This window comes from Acomys russatus, chromosome 5 (assembly GCF_903995435.1).
Source record: "Acomys russatus chromosome 5, mAcoRus1.1, whole genome shotgun sequence".
Lineage (NCBI taxonomy): Eukaryota > Metazoa > Chordata > Mammalia > Rodentia > Muridae > Acomys > Acomys russatus.
Window position 1 is genome coordinate 64171803 of NC_067141.1, and position 19487 is coordinate 64191289.

At 53.9% G+C, this 19487-nt stretch overlaps 1 protein-coding gene across 1 annotated transcript; it reads right to left on the bottom strand.

Moving 5' to 3' along the window:
• Positions 1–6333: 6333 nt before the first annotated feature.
• On the bottom strand, positions 6334–9715 carry Lbx1 (ladybird homeobox 1). Its single transcript, XM_051147137.1, has 3 exons — positions 9514–9715; positions 7873–8596; positions 6334–7239 (listed from the first exon to the last, which is right to left on the bottom strand). The coding sequence occupies exons 2-3, from the start codon at positions 8195–8197 to the stop codon at positions 6719–6721; spliced, it is 846 nt and encodes a 281-aa protein (XP_051003094.1). The 5' UTR covers positions 8198–8596; positions 9514–9715; the 3' UTR covers positions 6334–6718.
• Positions 9716–19487: the final 9772 nt, after the last annotated feature.

A 19487-nucleotide genomic window follows, 5' to 3' on the forward strand; every position in this document is an offset into this window, starting at 1 on the left:
AAAGTCCTGGACCCAGTGCTCCTGCATCTGGCTCGGGACCGCTGGATGGGTCAGGGAACAGATAGCTCTATCTACCCCTTGTATACAGATGTCACAGCCACACCCAGATGCAGTGTAGCCTATCATGGATCCCTTTACACACATGGTAACAAGGGATCTCCCCCAGGTCCAAGAACTGAGAGTTCCGCCCAGATAAGCATCTCTGCCCCCTCACCCTGCTCTACTACCACAGTCCTGCTGTGGCGCTCCCTTCAGCATGCCAGAATATTGGCAGCATTTTTACCAAAGTCACTCTGTTTGGGTCCCAGAATACAAACAAGTAACCAATTCCGCCCCCACCGCCCCCACCCCCGCTGAAGTACCCACTGAACTTACAAACAACTAGAAACACCTAACTCTCCATAGGGCAACCTGCACAAGCAGATCTGTCTACCGAATGCACAGTCATGCATGCACGGCGCACAGCATATGTACACCAGATTCCAAAATGAGCGCAGCTCCTTTACAACCAACCCTGCTCACAGCTTTGCCTCTCTACATACAAACGTATACCACTATGGCTGTCAGTTGTCAATTTGGCCAGGGCTGAGTCCTTATGTGGAGAAGGTGAAATGGAGGGAAACCTGGGCCCTTCAGAGACAGACCTCAGGGACTTAGGTTCAGCCTAGTAGCCAAGTTGAATGGGAGGAGGTAAATAAGGAAGCCTTCCAGGGATGACAGAGAGAAAGAGAGAGAGAGAGAGAGAGAGAGAGAGAGAGAGAGAGAGAGAGAGAAGAGCCCCTTTTCTAACAGTTCCCAAAGAAGCAGAGCCCCCACTGTAGTGTTCTTCAGTGGCCTCAACTGCCCTCAGAGTAGACTCAACACCTTGTCAAGGTTCTCTGGACCACCACCTGCTCTCCTCTGGTGAGCTACTTTCCCTTCCCATCAGGCTAGGTACCCTCCATCTCTCCCCCCTCTCTTGTACAGTACATCTGCCTGAGCCATGTTGGCCCAGCAGTTTAGATTAGCTGAGATTCTAGCTGTGTGAACTTCACCAGTGCTCTTTTTCCTGGCTATCCAGCTCTTCTGAACACACCCTAGCAGTGCTCACCCACCAGTCACACCCACCCCGCCCATCGCTAGCTTCACTCTTTTCCTCTCCCTCTCCTCAGCACAAATTTAGGCACACATAGTTGCATACACTAGTTTACAATGATTGTTTACTCAGACAATGGTGGAAGACACCCAGGCTCACACACACACACACACACACACACACACACACACACACACACCCGCCCCAGTTGCAATCAGTCACCACATATTCAGTCTCTTGTTGCTCACGTTTGATGACACACTTGGAAACACACCCTCAGTGCAGCTCAAAATGTGAGCGAGCGCTCGCGCATGCAGACAACCCCCCCCCCCACACACACACACACTACCAGCACCAAGTATCTTTCAGGACTGGCAGTTGTGGCAGAGAGAAAGAATGGGTTACTACCAGCATTAAAAGTCTAGGATGGCCAAGATGGGGCTCCGAGGGAAACTAGAGGTGAGAAGCTCCCCCACCAGGGATTTGCCCTCCCACCCCCACATACAACAAAGCCCAGGAGCCTCAGTTTTCTTCACTTGGGCCCTAAGATCTTTTTCTTTCGAGACCGGATCTATGGCTACACCCTGGAGGCCAGGCTCCTAGGCTAGACCGCCATACCAGCACAGGAATATTCCTGATACGCACCGTTCCCCCCCCCCCCCAGCTGCTTACTCCTGCATCTCAGTCACACCGCCTAACTCAGCCAGCTTTACCCACTAACTCTCACCGCCCACCCCCACCCCGCAGCCCTAAGAGATTCACTATTGTATATCCGCAGCTGGCCCTGCCCACTCTAGCCCACTCAAGTTCCCTGTCACCTTCCCTGCTGGCCTCGCTTCCCTTGACAGTTACCTATACTGGCCTCTCTCATCTGTCTGCTCCCCTCACATCATTGAGGTCCTCTTTTGTCCCCTTGTAAACGTATATGTTTGAGGAACAAGCGTTTCCTGCACAAAATGTTTCCAGGGTCCCAAGAAAGAGGGAGGTCTATTTGCTGCGGGTGGGAAGAAAAGCCCGAGTGTCCCTAGGTTCTGATGTCTAAGATCCAGCAGGGCTTGGTGAGTGGACTTTCCTGGACCCGTTGTTGTCTCAAAAGGGTGGGGAGGAGGGGGGGTCCCCGCGGCAAACCGGCAGGGGCGGAGGGGAGACGTCCCTTTCAGGGGGGACTCATGCATCAAACTTCAATTTTCCGGACGATTGAATTAGTGATTTTTTTTCTCCTGAACTAAAATACACTTAAGTCTTTGGGATTAATTACCACGTTCTGGTCCCTCAGACTGGAGTATTACTTATCGGAGCTGCGTCTGACACTGGCCCGACACCTCGTAAAATAAGGAACTGCGCCTCCCGGCCTCACCCGCGCGCCGATCGCCAGGCCACCGCGCTGGGGAAGGCGGAACCGCAGGCGCAGAGGAGGCACGCTCCAGTCGCGCAGCTCGACTTGTTTGTGCGCGGAGGGGGCTCCAGTCCAAGGAACCGGTCGCGTTCCAGGACTCAACAAGCCTCACCAAGGTCCAGGACGCAACAGAGAAGGGAGAGACAAAGCCTACTTGTCCTGGTCAGCCAGGAACCTAAAGCGGGTCCGCACAGGGCCGGGATTCCAAAGGAAACGATCTATATTGGTCCCACACGATAAAGAAACTCTGGGTGAAGCCTTAATGAATTTCACCCAAAGTGGGCATGGGGCCCACAGTCCTACACAAGGTCCCTGTCACATCCAGACACGAAGAAACATAATCAAAGCTCGTGGCCAGCTCTCACAGAGCCCACTCCTGAGCGTGATAACAGCACAAAGCCTCACCAGAGGCAGGTCCCCTATAAGATGCTCTGGGGTGTCACCTGGAGTTCAAGGCCCTACTGCGTCATGTGTCCCAGAGGCAACACAGAAGCCAAGGCCATTTGAGCGGCCATGAACCCCATGCTGGCACTAGCCTTCCTCAGATAGCTAAGAAGATGGCCGGCTGGAGTCCCAGCCTCCTGGATTGATGACCTTTAGCCCTTACCCACAGATAGCGGTTTTCCTACTGTCTGATGCTTAACCCAGCCTGGAGGGGTAGCTCCAACTTGAGGTGCTTGTCCGGAGGCTGGAGTCAGGCCTAGTTGACCTCACCCTGGCGCGCTTCAGAAGCGCAGTAGCAGCGGCAGTGCAGAAGCTCGGAACCGAGTGGAGCCGAGATGACAGCAGAGTGGCTCCGACACTCCCTGCACTCTCCCAAAATGATGCTAATCAGCGCCCGCACCTCTAGTGCTCGCCAGCAGGGGCTCAGCCTAAGGTCTCGGACACACTTCTCTTTTCCTCCCCTCCACGTGGTCACTCTTTCCTTCAACTGGATTTTCCTTTCTAGCCAAACATACAACGAATTACTTCTATCTCCGAAGGCCAGAGCCTTATGCTTCCTCTTCCAAGAAGCCGTCAACACTCTTGAGCCCGAAGTTGGGTCTCAGCATTTTGCAAGCAGGTCGGCGAGGATTTGCTAACGTTGGCGACTGCTTCCGGGCCTGCAGATTAGATTGGGAGCTTCTTGAGGGCAGCGGCCAGATCTGCTTCGTTTCAATTTCCCTAGACACCTGCACACAATAAATATTTGCTGAATCGATTTCCCCCTTTATTTTATTAATCCTTCTCCTTCCGTCTTCCCCTCTTTCTTTTCCTCCTTCCTTCCTCCCTTGTTATTTTTTATTTCTTGGTTATATTCAATTGTCATGTTTTTCAGGCTCATTAAATCCATTTAGAGACAAAAGAATAAAAGGCAGAAGAGAAAGGGAGGGGGAGAAAGGGAGGGGGAGGGGAGGGGAGGAGGCCAGAGAAGCAAACAAATAACCCGCTTTAACTAGACGGGCGGATAAATGGCCCCGTTTCTCCTCAGCCCCGATGCGCCTGCTTAGCTGCGCGCCCCGCGGGCGCCGCAGCTCGGGTGGGCTCAGCCCTGGGGCCGCCGCCCCCAGCCCGAAGGGACCCAGCAGGGCCCAGCCCAGGGCCGGGAAGCGCGGAGCGGCCGGAGGTGCCAGGGCCGCTTCATTGGGATTCATGGGCGTGTTGGGCGGGCGGCCCGGGGGCTCCGGGCGCGGGGTGGGGGCCGGGAGGGGGGGGGAGTGCGCGGCGGGCGCAGATGCCCGGGTGACCGCCGCGCCGCGGTCCCTGCGCCGCCTTTGTGCCGGGGAGGCGCGCGCGGGGACCTAATCCATCAAATTGTCTACAAATTGTGAAGAAAATTCAAAAACCATATGGTCGCCAGCGCTGGCGCGCTCTGGGCTGCGGAGGGCCGCGGCCATGTCCGCACCGGGAGCCGCGGGGGGCTGGGCCCGGCTATTGTCGCCTGTCAGCGGCCGCCCGGGCCCATTCGTCCCGGCCTTCATGGTCCGCGCTCCGAATTACAGACCCATCCATCCTAAGAGAGGGCGATTTATGTCGCCCGGGAGGAACCGGCCACACGGCCGCACGGCTGCCCGGCCGCCTCTCGGCCTCTCTCGTCCCCATCGTCTCTTTGCCTCTTGCCATTCTCTTCTTTCTCTCTGGTCTCCGTCTTTCGTACCCTGTTTCTCCTCAACTATAAATGGTGCTCTTTCCACCCCGCCTCTCTGTCTCGCTCACCCTCACTCAGCTCTTGGTGTCTTTCTGTGCTCCTTTCCCCTGTCTCTGGCTGTCTCTTGGCTTCCTCCTTGGACACGCACGTTCCTGACTCAGGCCCCGGGGCCCCATCGCCTGCCCGAGACCAGATGCGCGTTTCTCACATCAATTTTTCGGAGAAAGGGAGCCAGCGGCCTGGAGGCGGGACCCAACTCTAGTGACAGCGGCCACTCGCCAGCACAGCGACAACAAAAGCCCAGAGAGAAACCCACCCCCACCCCCGCTCAGTTTAGGAAAGTGAAAGCGGCCTGAGCCCCCACCCCAACCGCCCAAACCGTACTAGGATACCCAGGAAGTCCTGGGACACCTATAGTTCGCTGCTGCTAGCCAAGTTCTGGACCGGCGTTTGTAAATGTTACTAGAAATGTACTACAAGCCCGGGACGCTTTAGGCTCGCCTTCCTGAAAACCCACGAGTGCAATTCAGCATGCCAATAGTCGCCTTTGGCTTTGTACTCCTTCATCGCCTCCCAAGCCAGGCTGAAGCCCTTAGGGCATGACCAAAACCCCCGGGCAGCCTTCAGGCTCCACCCCGATCTTCCACTGAGTCGCACCTGTCAGTGTGTCCGTGTTTAGCAGGTGTCACAAAAGCACAGGTAGCCTGCGTTGGTCAGGGGTGGGCAGCAAAACCTCAAGAAATGGCTTGCCACACCTTGGTGCCTTCCGTGTACAAACGAGTTTTCTGTCACTATCTCAAGCCTAGCTTTTTTTACCCCGACCCGACGAAGCAGACTTTTCAGTCCATTTAGTAGCTGCTCGTGTTTGCCAGCCAGCCTGGGCAAAGGCACTGCTTCCTCCCACTATTTCCCCGCTGCCCTTCACTCTCAAGCCTGCCCTGAAACTTCCCCCCAAATTTCCAAATCTGGCAGAATCCACAAGGGACAACAGGGACAATCTTAAACTTAGGGCTCCTTTGGGTAAATCAGGCCCGTTCTTGCAGATGCGGTCACGGCCCATTCTAATAAAATGGCAAAGACTTTATTTATCCCAGAAAGAGGCCTTGGATACAGTTGGAGAAAGAGGGCAGGACAGGAACTGGGAAGGGGCACCCGGAACCCACCCTCACAGGGCCACCCTCAGTATGGCAAGTTGAGACGGGAGAGATGTCGTTGACAGACAGACCCAGAGCTGCAGAGGAGGTGAGGGTGGGCACTTGGGCAGTTGGGTCGCCCTTCTTTAGGTCTCTGTCACATGCAAAAAAAATTTTTTTTCTAAAAAGAGTAAAAAATAATTCTAGGGTTTTGGGTTCTGTTTTTGCTGATTGGTTGGAGGTTCCCTGTTTTTTCTCTAAGAGCCAGACTCCAGCATTCAGGACTCCAGCATTCAGTCCGAGAAAATGCAGGGAGGTTTGGAGAAAAAAAAAAAATAGTGGACATCGAGAGACAGAGACGCCATCGAAAACAGACTTCTCTCACTGGGAAAAGAAAAGATCGATTTTGAAACTTGCAAGTCAAGGCCCGCTGTCCCCCACCCCCATCCCCTTCTCACGCAAGGAAAAAAAAAGGCAGAAGAAAATTAAAAGTCAATTGTAATAGGCCGAGGGAGGTGAGCGGACCGGTGCATTCGCCACATGCAAAGAAAAATTAAAACAGCTTCTAGACCGCATGAGTTCGCCTCTTTCGAGTCACCTCACCGTCAGCCCACCCGGCAGCACCGGGGCTTTGAAACATCGAAATCTCTGATATTTAAAAAAATAATAAAAGAAAGAAAAAGATCAGGCTGCGGTGGGAGGAACCCACTATATAGGCTTAAATATTTATACAGAAGCCATACAGAATTGCACGGCGAGAGCTTCGGGGCGGCGGAGGCCGCATGTGGCGGCCGGCCCCGCCGGCCGGCCGGGATTTATTGCTTCGAGAAGGAAGAGGCGGCTGTCAGGGGCCAAGTCCCAGCCCCGGGACAAGGGTGGAGGCGGGAGGTGCAGAGGAGGTCCCAGCTCCCCTTAGCGGTCAGGTCCGGGAGGCGGCGGGCATGCGGGCGCTGGGGGCCCGAGCGGCAGAAGGTCCAAGGCGTAGCTCAATCGTCCACGTCGATCTCTTCATCTTCCTCGTCCTCTGAGCAGTCCTGGCTGCTGGCCCGCTGGTCCGTGAGCGGAGAGGCGGGCGAAAGCTGCAAGGGCCCACCGCCTGGGGCCTGCGGGGCGCCTGGGGGAAGCGCCGGAGAACCCGGCCTAGACTTGGCCCTGCCGCAGCCGCCGCCACCGCCGCCCGAAGCCTCCGAGTTCTGCTCGAGTTCGGCCAGTGCCACGATGTCCATCTGCCCGCTGGGGCCCAGTTTCTTGGCAGACTCCACGTCGGCCTTCATCTCCTCCAGATCCCGCTTGAGCTTGGCGCGCCGGTTCTGGAACCAGGTGATGACCTGTGCGTTGGTGAGGCCCAGCTGCTGCGCAATTTGGTCGCGATCTGCTGGGGACAGGTACTTCTGGTATAGAAAGCGTTTCTCCAACTCATATATCTGATGGTTGGTGAAGGCCGTGCGTGATTTTCGCCGTTTCTTGGGCGTCTGCCGCTGCCCAAAGATGGTCATCCCATCGCGGCCTAGAAAGAAATGACAGTGTACGCTCGTGACTAGAGAGTGAAGACCCCCACCTCAGGCACTTTCCCATCACTCTCCACCTGACCCAGGCCCACCCTGCCGTTGTTCCCTCTCCAATTTGATTCCACTGTCTAAACCAGAACCATGGGAGCCATGGGAAACCCTCTGTCTCCTGGAAGTCCCTAGGAAAAATTGCTTTGGTCTCTGACCCCTAAGAGTTGGTGGGAAACATCTAAAGTCTCACTGAGTAAAAGGAAGACAAACAGAGACTCTCCAAATGTGTTGTGAACTCTGATTCTCCACCCCTTTCCAATGGCCGGACTCCATCCTACCCTGAAGTTGCCAAAAACGTCTCCCTCTACCTACTCCAGGAGAAAGGCTAGGAGCGTCCAAACCGATAGGAAGCCTAAGAAGCAAGCCAGACTTCGGGGAAAGCTTGGGTTTCCCCGACCTCTCTCAGATCACCCCGACTCAGGGCCCAGAGGTCCCGAAGAAATAGGGTCTGGCTCCACCTATACTAAATCTCAGCTGCAGAAGCTAGGACTGGAAGGACCTGACAGCCCCAGAGGAAGAGGGTACGAAGTACTAGACTCCGTGTGGGCGGCTAAGTGCAGCGGAATCTAGGTTGTGCCTACCTTCAGCTGCCTGCAGGACGCTGACCTCCAGCCCCTTAAAGGTCTTGCTGGCTAGCTCCTCCAAGGCGCACAGCGGCGAGGTCTGCGAGAGCAGAGCGCGGCCCGCCAGGGGCAAGCCGCCCGACGCGTGCTTGTCCGCGGCCGCCAGCAGGTGCGCCGCCCCACACAGCGAGTAACTTCTCCGCACGGACGGCTTGTTGAGGATGTCCTCGATGCTGAACGGCGTCAGTGGCTTGTTGGAGTTGGCGGGCGGCGGCAGGTGGTCCAGAGGGCTGCGCCGCCGCTCCTCCCCTGGCGCCGCCTTGCCGTCCTCCTTGGAAGTCATCTTGGCCTCGCTTGGGGGCCCGGCCGGGGCGGCTCGGGCCGCGGGGACCCAGCCCGCGGGCAGCTCAGGCTCCGGGCGGTGCAAGAGAGGAAGGCGTGAAACCGGCAGGAAGCCGCGCCGAGGAGGGCGCGGACAAGCAACGGGCGGGCCGATTAGCGCGGCGACCCAAGCAGGCTGAGCCGCGCGGGGCCCCGGGAGGAGAGCGCTGACACTTGCGCCGCCGCCGCCGCCGGGGTTTCCAGCAAGCCCGGGCCGGAGCCGGGAAGCGCCGCGCCGGGCTCCAGTTTCGCCAGCCCCGGTGCTATTTAAAGGTGTCAGGTGGCTCCGCCGCGGCGGCTCCTGGCCCCGGGTCCTGGCGGCGGCAGTTGGACGAGCCGAGGCGAGGGCGCCGATCCCGGACTACGAGGGGGAGGCGGAGAGCCGGGGCAATTGACTATTGCTAACAAGTTAGCCTTGATCGAGGAGTAATCAATTATCTGCAGCGGCACTTCTCTTTCTCTCTTCGTTCTCCCGTCTTTCTCCTCTCTCTTCTTTCTCTCTGTTCTCTCTCCCCCTGTCCTCTCTGTCTCTCCCTCCCTCCCTCCCTCTCTTCACTCCACTCTGCTCCCCCCGTCCCTCTCCTTCTCTACCTCTCCCTCGCCCTCTCTTTCACTCTCTGTCTGTCCAATGCAGGCGGCTCTAAGTTGGGAAGCTCATTAATTAGCGGGCCGGGGGTAGGAGGAGCCGGCTGGAATTAGCCTGCCTAATGCGCCTGTCAGTCCCGGCTCTATGCCGTGCTCGGCCCGAGATGTTTGTAAATTACATTAGAGGCTTCTTTATTGCTCCCGAACCTGGGGTGACTAAAAAGCCACCGCCCCCACCCCAAACTGAGAGCAGCGCTCCGGGCACACCCGTCTCCAGCCGGCCTAGCTGCGATGGCAGCCTGGAGATCTCGGGTTCTGCAAGCCGCAGTTGTGAAGCTTAGAGAAGGGTACCAGGAGCCCCCGCGAGCCAGGTAAGAGCTGGAGCCTAGGCGCTGGACTTTGGTGATCCCAAATCAAGAACCCAGTGGCCCTATTCTCAGAACTCTCTTGTCCCCCACCCCCACCCACCCGCGACCCCAGCCCCGGGCCTAGAGTCCGGAGGCTGGCCTCTAGGAGGTCAGAGCGGGCTTCACAGCCCTGGGTGGGCGACACCGGGACAGAGGTGGGGGATCCTAAGGGTTGGGGGAGGGGAACAATTGGAGAGCTCAGTCTTCCCCACCCGAAGAGGCGGAGGGAGGAGTTGGCGGTTCAGCAAGCCTCTCCCACGGCCTGAGCCTGAGGCGGGAGCCCTACCTCCTTCTGCAAGCTTGCACACTCTTTCCTCCCGCCGGGGCTTTCGGGGCCAGCTAGGGCCACCGCACGTCTGATGACGGGCGTCTGACGGAAACTCAACCGGGTGTCGGGGTTACCCGGGCAGGTTCCGGGCTTCCCGGCTGCTCTCTGCCCGGGCCAGGGCCGGGGCCCCGCTGCCCGCCCCGCCCAGCCGGGCACAGGGCTTGAGTGTACAGCCCGGCCGACTCCAGCTGTTCCGGATGCGGGGTGGGGGCCGGGAAGGGGCCGGGCCACGTCTCAGGCTGTGCTCTCGGAAACTCGCAGCGAGGCCGGAGAACCTGGCTGTGGATTCCAGGGCCTGGAATCTCTGAATATTAGGCGATCATTTGTGTGCATTGTTATTTGAAAGTTTTTTGATTGTTTGTATGTTTTTAATGTATGTATTTGTGTGTGATTCTGCTAGACAAACGGGCGGTTTTGAACCTCAGCTACGCCTTTCTTTTCCCTTGAGATACAACAGTGGGGCTGTGCTCTGGGCTCTCTTCTCTGGTTTGTGTTGGGTCCTAATTTTCCACTTCTTCCCTTGGAATAAGGATGGGAGGAAGAAGAGGTAGGAACCAGGAGGAAGAATTATTCTCCCTCCACTGGCTGCACACATCAGACCTGCTTTGTTTGTAAACTCCTGAGTGGTCTGTGTGATCCAGAAGCACAGCCTGGGCCAGAGAAGGGTCCCAGGAGCAGCTGGAGAATTTGTGGACCACGGCAGGGCGTGGGACAGAAAGAACAGGAGCCTCCCTATCGAAAGGAGGTAGGGAGGAAGGGACAGAAGAGGAGAGAAGTGGAGAAAGAGAAGAGAGGATGAAGGAGAGGAGAGGAGAGGAGAGAGAGAGAGAGAGAGAGAGAGAGAGAGAGAGAGAGAGAGAGAGAGAGACAGAGAAACTTAGCTGGGCAGGAACAGGCTTTCTCTGTGCAGGGTCCTTTGCAGATTTGAAATAGGTTTCCTTATTTCTATTTAACAGTTTGGGATCATTTTGAACGCTTAGGAACCTCTTTTTTTTTTTTTATGTCTAGGTTTATGAACACCCTTTTTCTCCCATCCTTTTTCCTAGGGAAGAAGTGGAAAATTAGGGCTCAGCACAAACCAGATGGAGTAGCAAGAGGGAAGAGCCCCCCCCCCAGCACAGCCCCACTGCCGCATCTCAAGGGGGGGGGGAGAAAGGCATAGCTGAGTTTCAGCTTGTAGCTCTCGGGAGTAAAAGGGATGGAGTAGGGAAAAGGATTCATGCCTGGTGGCCCCAGTGTGCTGGGGGACCTGCCTGCTTGGGAATGTTAGAAGCCGGCTTTCTACTTCCTTCTCCATCTTCACTCTGCATTTTCAGGTGGGGGGTAGGTAGGGGGAGTCCTCTGAGGCAGAAATAGTGATAATAGAGATCCAGGTTCCCTGAAAGCTGCAGATCCAACTCAGGTCCTGGCTGTCATCCACTGACTCCCACAGCCCATCCTTCTACTAGCCCCGGTGTCCTGGAAGCCAGTAACCCTGAGCTTAAGTAACCGGAAGTCAAGTGGGGTCTGGAGATTTGTGGAGAGGTACCCGAGGGAGAAAAGGCACAAGGTACATCTGCTTTCTCTCTACTTCCTGCCCTCAGGATCCTGCCTCACCCCTTTCCCATTACAACACCATGAAGACTAAATCTTAAAGTTGAGTCCAGTGGCTGCTGTGGCTCATCTCCCATCTCCTGTGGACCAGTGGAGTTGAGGATTTCTGAGAAACTGCCAAGATGGGGTGGAATGTTAACTGGGGAACAGAAAGACCCTGTTCTCTGGGATCTTTGTTCACCTCTCATCAAGGGAGGACATTCTACAGTCATTTGCTGCTTTATCTCCATGCACCTCCCCTTCCTGCCTTGCACTATCCTGCAGATTTACTTCTTTGGCCTAATTGGTTGGCCTCTCAGCCAGACATGCTCAGGAGCACAGCCTGTTTGAGGGTGGAGGGAGCTGTGGTGCCACCTGGCATTTTGTTGTTTCTGTTAATTTTGCCCAGATCACTTGTCCAGGCCACTCTGAAACCTGTTCAGTTGCTCCAGCCACATTTTCCTCAATGCCATAGCCCCCCTCCCCAAAAAGACTAGGTTCTTCTAGAATCCTGGGATCCAAAATCCACTGGCCTCTAGTACTCCTCCTAAAGAGCAGTGGGTTATATTCTGGGTTGGTGATAGGACCCCTTCCCCCACCCCCTGTGGGATTTTTTAACCTCTTGAGTACTGGAACCTCAGTCAGGGGACTTCAAGCAACCTGGGCATACCCAACCTTAGGAGGCACCCAGTTTTGTTGTTGTTTGTTTGTTTGTTTTTGTTTTTGTTTTTTTAAATAGTCCTGGCTGTCTGGTTGTCCTAGACTCACTTTGTAGACCAGGCTGGCCTCAGTCTCACACCGCTATGCCTACCTCTGCCTCCCAAGTGCTGGGATTAAAGACCTGCACCCCTAACCCCCCAACTCCGCCTGTCTGAGACACCCAGTGCTTAGCCATCAAATATGTTAGATGAATTTCCAACCAGCAAATAAGGTCAAAATGGTTGTACAATGTGGAAGGGAATGGTCCTGTGCCAGATTGTGCTCTCTTAGAGGAACTGAGAGATCACAGGAATCAAAAAGGAGAGGAATTTTCTGAATCAAAAAATTCAGCGGGTTGAAGAGTAATTGGAAGGAACCCAGCATCCATCCGAGTTCAGACTGTGTTTTCCTCTCCAGATGCTCTCCTGGGACCCTACACTGGGGTGATGGGGAGACAGTCACACCCTAGAGACTTTTCAGCTGCAGCTGGAGGCTGCTAGACCCTGGAATCAATCTCCTTCACCTCCACAGAGGCTGTTGTCTCTGTATCCATGACCACTGAATTATTATCCACTACTTACAAGGTAGAGCCCGTCCAGCCTTATTCCATCTCCAATGGAAGGGGTTGTCTTGAACTCCCCAAAAATCTACTTACCTTCTAATTTAAGGAGTATCTTAAAGAGGGGATGTAAGTGTCCCATGGGTTGTGGCGAAGCTGTGTTCTAAGGGGACCCTCCAGACCCAAGTGAAACAAGTTGTTTCTTAGCAAAGGACAATGCTTCACTGAACTCATCCCCCAGCCTCCACCTGATTCAACCCAGGTTGTGTTTCTGTGTAGCCCCTTCATTTCCATGTTCCTTAAGGACCACCAACCACTCTCAAGCCAGATGTTCTTCCCAGGAAGATGGTCAGGATATGGCACCACTGAGTAAGACTAGAGATCACTAACTAGTTCAGATACATGGCTTTTCCCCATAAAGTTGGTATGGTCCCTCAATGGCAGAGAGTCCTTCTACTATAGAGGAGTCTTCCATAGTCCTATTATGTTTTATAGTCCTGGGTCACCGTCTATAATAACAGGAATAGTAACCATGGCCTTAAATACCATAAGCCCAGCTAAGCTTTATTCACTTGTTATTTCACAACCTTTTGAGGTAGTTATTACTAATATTCCCCATTTCACAATAAAGAAAAGGGGGGACCAAGATGGTCAGGAGCCCATCTAAAGTCACACAGCTCATCCGAGATTAATCAGGATTGGAACACTATTGTTCTCCAACCAACTGAGGTCTGTGCTCTTCTTCTCTGACCTCTGAGACTCTTAGCCAGAGGTTTCTACAGGCTCTGTGAACAGGTTTCAGGAGTTCAGAAGACTCCAGACACTTTGTGTGAACTTCATCTGTAAGCCTGAATGGATGTGTGTGTGTGTGTGTGTGTGTGTGTGTGTGTGTGTGTGTGTGTGTGTGTGTCTAATATTATATAATACGGTGGACTCTCAGAAGGGTTGGAGATCCAGAAAAGGCAAAGGGCAGAAGGAGGCCAGTGGGGGAAGGGAGGCAAACCAATGAGGATCCGGAGGAAAGCTGCCTCCTCCCAGGCCTAGGAAGCAAGAAGCCAGCTGCTCCAAAATTCAGGCTAGGCTCCAAGCCTACTTCTGAACCTGCCCTGCTCTACCCTTGCCAGGCACAGCTCTCCTGACCTCTGCTTGTGGCAGTGGGGGCTGGGCCAACACACACACACACACACATATACACACACACACACACACACACACACGACTGTTTCCTCCCTCTCTTCTTTGGTGGAATGAATTCCTTTATATTACTACATCAAGACACTTCTGGCTTGTGGATGGAGGGACTAAATGTCTTTTGGAAATCCAAGGGAAGCACTGACACCACCAAATCACCGAGGTAGGCTGTGATGGAAGTGTCCCCCAGACATGCTGAAGGTCTTCCTGGTGCCCAATCTCTGCAGCCACCACCCCCCCCCCCCCAGCAATCTTCTCTTTTTGTTCCAAGCTTTTGCTCTCCTCACCTAGGGTCAGAATGGTCTCTGTCCCTTCTCTTCCTGAGAACTCTTCCCCTATATTGGTGTCTAACTCATCACCTTGGGGAAATCTTTTGTGCCCTATCCAGCTTCTCAGGAGACCCCCTGGGATCCCCTGGGAGCCACTGTCACATTGCCAGACACGTGATGGTTTGTCTGTCAACCCTTCTGCTCCTCTCTCCATCTGGTTGTGAACTTGAGGACAGGACTGCCATCTCTCTGTGTGCCCCCCTGCCCTCTTGCCAGTCTGGCATATACCAAGCGCTCCCAAGGCATTTGTTGAATAAATAAACTAAACAGATAAAAGACGAAGACAGAACTCACCGTCTTTGCCCCTGAGAGAGGGCAAAGGGTGCCCGTAAAGATGGGAGCATTGTTTTTGTCAGCTGCATGCAGAAGTGAGGCGGCACTCCACTGATCACACCTCCAACACTTGCCTAGGGACCAGAGACTTCATTCTTGAACTTTTGGGGTGGGGTGGGGGTGCTGTTTGGAGAGGCTGGGCTCTGGATCCAGCTGTGGTCTAACTAATTGCATTTCATTTCGTTTTGTTTTGTTTTAAACAGGATTGATTCCCTGCCATGTGATGGGTTCAGAAATGGAGAGGAAGAAAGGACTGAAGATTGGGCTGGAGTGAGGAACAGACAGGAGGGGCAGAAAACGCACCACTGCACCCCAGTATTTCTGGGGTTCAGTGAAGAGGGTAAAGGAACCTGTGTGTCTATGCGGGGTTCACTTGTTATGTATCAGGCAAAAGTTGGCGTTATTGTTGCACTTTGAAAAACCAGAAGCATTTGGGTAGTTGATTAAGGGAGAACCATTGGAAGCAAAAGAAATAGATAGGGCGGAAATGCTAGCCCAGAAGGGAACAGTTCCGCCTTCTGTTGCCCAGGCAGTGAATTGTTGGCCTTGAGATGCATCCGGGAAGCTCATTGGGTTGTTGTTTAGCCCTTGAGGGGAAGGACTGAGAAGCAGCACCCTGCACTTGTGGGTGGGCCAACAATGCAGGTTCCCGTCCCCCCAAGCCACCTTCCAGCTTTTGACATTCTCTTTTACCAACTGCGGGGCTACCGGTAGCTGCTCACTCCTCACTCCACCGAGGTCTCTTCCCACCTCTCCGCCTTGGAGAGGGCGCTGGGCTACTAGGCCTGATAGGAAGGCTGGGCAAGGAAGCAGGAGTGTAGGCTAGGGTACTCTGAGCCAGTATGCTCGGCTAGGCCGGTGCCGGAAAAGGCCTGAGTCAGGCTTCTCATAATAAACGGCACGTGAATAATTCAGCAGCCTAGGGGATCATTGCATTAGCGCCTGGCCACCCGTGCCGCCCTCGCTCACCAACCAGCAAAAGTAAGAGACCTGGGTAGAAGACCCCTTGTCCCCAGGTATCCAGAGTTATGTCCAGGCCGAATCCTATCAACACTTCTGTCGGGATCTGCTTGGATTCCGTTGGTCAGAGGCCACCTTCTGGACAGTGCTGCCCCAAGTAACCCACAGACCCTGGGCAAGAGAAGACAGGCCCAGCTGGGGCCAGGGTAGGAAAAGAGGATGAAAGTGTCTGCCTTGAGAAAGCCTGGCAGCTGAAGGGCCCTAAAGGAATGCGGATGTGGCTTCAAGCAAAGGAGAGTTCCTCCAGAGCTGGGAGCCCGGCTCCCTCCAAGCTGCTTTGAGCCAGTGGGATTTCCTCTGAGATTGAAGTGAGCCCTCCAAAGGCTCTACCTCCCCCCACGCCCACCCCGCAACCCCCGCCTGCCCCAGGTACCCTGGCCCACGGCACCCGCAGGTCTAATTTCCACTATGTCAGACTTTTGCCCGGAACCCAGCTGGCCCATCCTGTCCCTGGAAGGAAGCGCTAGGCTACTCGGACTGGGAGAGAAGGTTTAGCATATTTGGAAGCCTTGTTTTGTTCCCCCAGAAACCTCTCCCTCTGGCCTTGCTTTCTTCACACCCTGGGGTCCTGATCTGGAAGGCTGCAACCACCAAGTCCCACACCCACCCACTGCTTTCTTCACTTTCTGCCGGCGCCTTGCATTTCCTTCACTTCTGTGAGATCAACCCCTCCGGGTCTTCCGCTGCCCGCTCCTTTCTCCTCCCCCCCCCCCCCCCCCCCCGCCCCTCTTCCTCTTAGTGAATCTTGGGCCAGAACCCTCACCTTGACAGCAGCCAGGATCTTGATGCCGAGAAGGAGGCAGCACCTCCCTCCCTCCCTCCACCACTGACACACCACCACTCCCCTCCGCAGCCCTTTCTTACTGATTCAAATTTGTTCTGAGGTGCTTGATCCTCAGACCTGGCTCCTGGGAAAACCTGGACTTACAGTGCAGCTCTTCCAGAGGTGTTCTCCCTAAGCCAAGCAACTAACCGCTTTCTGGACAATGGGGCAGTCCAGGTATCCCCCATAGGCACATAGTTGCAGTTGATCTCAGCATGAAAACCCAGCCACATTTGGCTGGCTCTGTAGGTCTTAATGTCTCTGAGTCTTGATATCACGGTGAGCAAAAGACTTAGGACCCTTGACGGAAGACTAAGCATTTTCTTTTGTTTAGGGAAGAGCACTGCCTGCGCTGGAGCCGGAACAGGAAACAATGTTACATTTACTTTAACGAGTATTTTGGAAACAATTTGCAATTGGTTTCTCCTGTTTGTTTTGTGAATCTTGTCCACAACCTGCCACATCTCAGTTTGCTGAAAAGAATACCAAAGTCAAATTCTGGTCTGCTCCGTAAGCATTATTTGAATCCAGAGCCTGGCCTTAACTCCGCTTGCATGTAAGCCAGGTCCTGTCCCCTTGGGTGGGGAATGGAGTCCTGGCAGGCTGAGTGGAAGAGCTTTACTTGTTTCTGACTAAGAAAGTTTTGAAAGACTCATTTTCTTTTCTTCCTTTTTTCAAAACAGGGTTTCTCTGTGTAGCTTTGCTTGTCCTGGAACTCACTTTGTAGACCAGGCTGGCCTTGACATTTGCCTCCCTCTCCCCAAGTGCTGGGATTAAAGAAGGCATGCATCACTACTGCCCAGCCTTTTCTTCTTCCTTCCTCCTCCTTCTCCTCCTTTTCCTTAAAAAAAACAAATCTTTTTTTTTTTTTTTTTTTTTTTTTTTTTTTAAACAAAGTTGCTCTGTGAATCCCCCACTGTCCTGGAACTCACTTACTCTGCAGACCAGGTTGGCCTCAAACTCAAAGCCTGTGTTTTCCTCTTGTGTTGAGATTAAAGGTGTGCACTACCAATGCCCGACTGAAAGCCTTATTTTTAAGTAAACGATTTTGGTGGCATCCAAGGAAGGATGGAAGTAAGACTCTCGGAGGGACTTCCTGCAAGTTATAGAAGAAACCCACAGGGGTTAGGGGTGGGGTGAGAAAGTAATGGCCAGAAAGAAGCCATCATCCATCAGCTCATCCTCTCAGTCTTCCTGTGGGGCAAGAACTCAGAGGACCCCTCCACTCTCTTCCTCTCCAGGGAGGTATCTCTCAGAGATCAAGCGGATTCCGAAAATGCAGAGGTGCGCATGGCTGTAGGGAAGCAGAATGGAAATTGGTGCCTGAGACCCTCTGAGGAGGCAGCGATGACTGTGGCTCTCCCTGAACCAGGTCGTGGCCCAGTGGTAGCCGGTACAGACCAAGCGTCCTGCGCTACAAGTCCCATTACATTGTATTTATGTTTCGCTTTATTGTTTTTTCCCCTCTCCTATTATGGTCTCACTCTGGGGGAGGCAAAGGATATAATATATTCATCTTTATTATACCAAATCTGTGTGAAGCATTTAATAAAACGCTGTTTCCCCACAGCCAGGGACATTAGTATGAGCCATTCTTAAGTTAATGCTCCTGGGTAGAGCGCGCCTGAGTCACAGCGCCTGCTGCTGGCGGACGGCGGGAAGCGCAGGTTACTCTGCGGCCCTAAGTGCCTCATCTAAAGCGCGTGTCTGGGCGACCCTTTGGGCTCCAGCCAGGCGTGTGTGTGTGTGTGTGTGTGTGTGTGTGTGTGTGTGTGTGTGTGTGTGTGCGCGCGCGCGCGCGCGCGCGTGTGTGTCTCGAAGGGCACAAAAGTCGGCTACATTCCTAATCCTAGATTTGCCCGGATGAAATGAGAAGAGATTTCATCACTGACCATCTTGCGAGGTTTTTTGGGAGAAAAAGGAGGCTGAGGATGGAAGATCCTGGGGGAGAAGAGTCACAGAGACCAGAGAGAAAGAAATCGGGAGGCTGCAGGGGTGCTTTCAGACAACTGAGACCAATTAGGGCCACAAGGGAGAAGAGAGGGCAGCTCTGGGTTGAGGGGGGCCCAGGAGATTTCTCCACAGACTCCTGGGTCTCATCTCCAGGAACCAAGAAAAGATTCCATCTGTCGTGTCGTGCTTGACCTTGGTGTCTCTCTGTCTCTCTCTCTCTGTCTGTCTCTCTCTGTCTCTGTCTCTCTCTCTCTGTCTCTCTCTCTCTCTCTCTCTCTCTCTCTCTCCCTCCCTCTTCCTCTCTCCCCCTTCCTCTCTCCCTTCCCCCACCCCCTGTGTGGCCTTAGGTGTTGTATCAGGAGCTGTCCACTTGTTTCTGTCATAGAAACTCTCTCTTTCCACCATGTGAGTCCCCAGGGAATCAAACTTCAAAACAAATGTATACGCTGTGGCCCACACATGGGCTTGTTCTTTGAAGGGAGATCTCACTCTGCAGCCCTGGCTGTCCAGGATTGTCTCGAGCTCACAGAGAGCCACCTGGCTCTGCCTCTGCCTCTGCCCTTCCTGAGTGTTAGGACTAAAGGTGTGCACCACCACGCCCAGCCACACCTAGTATTTTACGTGGGTTCTGGGGGCCAAACTCATGCTTATGCAGTAAATGCTTTACCCACTAGCCATCACCCCAGCCCCAGGGAAATTTTCTTTAAGTTCCATTTTACAGTTAGTAAACTGAGGCTCAAAAGAATCAAGTGACTTGTTTGGGGTGATCTGGTTAGAAGAGAAAAAAGAGCAGGTCACCTTGGAGACTCTGTGTTTCTCACTCCATAGCTCTCAGGATCCTTGCTTTCACATTCAACATTCTCTAGGGATTTCAGGGCCTATAAACTTTACATTCGGCTTTCTACACATGGGTAAAACAGTCCCCCCAACACACACACACACACACACACACACATGCACACACACACATGCACCCTGGAAATTCCAAGGGGAGGAGAAATCACCGGCTGCCAGGTCATATCCAGACCTGCTGCTCTGTGTCCTCTACAGCACACTGCCTGGCCGCTTGTATGGTCCAGATATGGTCTGCTCTAGACATCTAGAGGCAAGGCACCAGAGACAGTGGGTGGCTAGGCAAGACCACTGAGAGACTTTGAGCAGAAGGTGTTTGAAGAAGTCCCAGGATGCCCCCCATAAGGACTACTATCTCCTCAATTCTCAGTCTTCCTCTGCTCCCTACACCCTATCTGTGGTAGAGACTTAACAGTTCACCTATTTGGTGAGGACTGCCTGAGCAAGCTCTTTTGGAGGCTACAGGTTCTTGAGGGACCTGACATCTCCTCTGGTATGGCTGGGTGAGGGGCGCAGGGAGTAACTTGTTAGGCCAAGGCACAGAAGGTACTAGAGACCTCAAATTTAAGGAGGCTTTGGAACTCTATGTTGTACAGATCCT

What these genes read in the sequence shown, in the direction of transcription:
- Lbx1 (XM_051147137.1), bottom strand. Translation starts at nt 8,197, where the DNA reads ATGACTTCCAAGGAGGACGGCAAGGCGGCGCCAGGGGAGGAGCGGCGG. An exon ending in CGTCCTGCAGGCAGCTGAAG is followed by an intron (nt 7,240 to 7,872) that starts GTAGGCACAACC and finishes ATTTCTTTCTAG; the next exon opens with GCCGCGATGGGATGACCATC.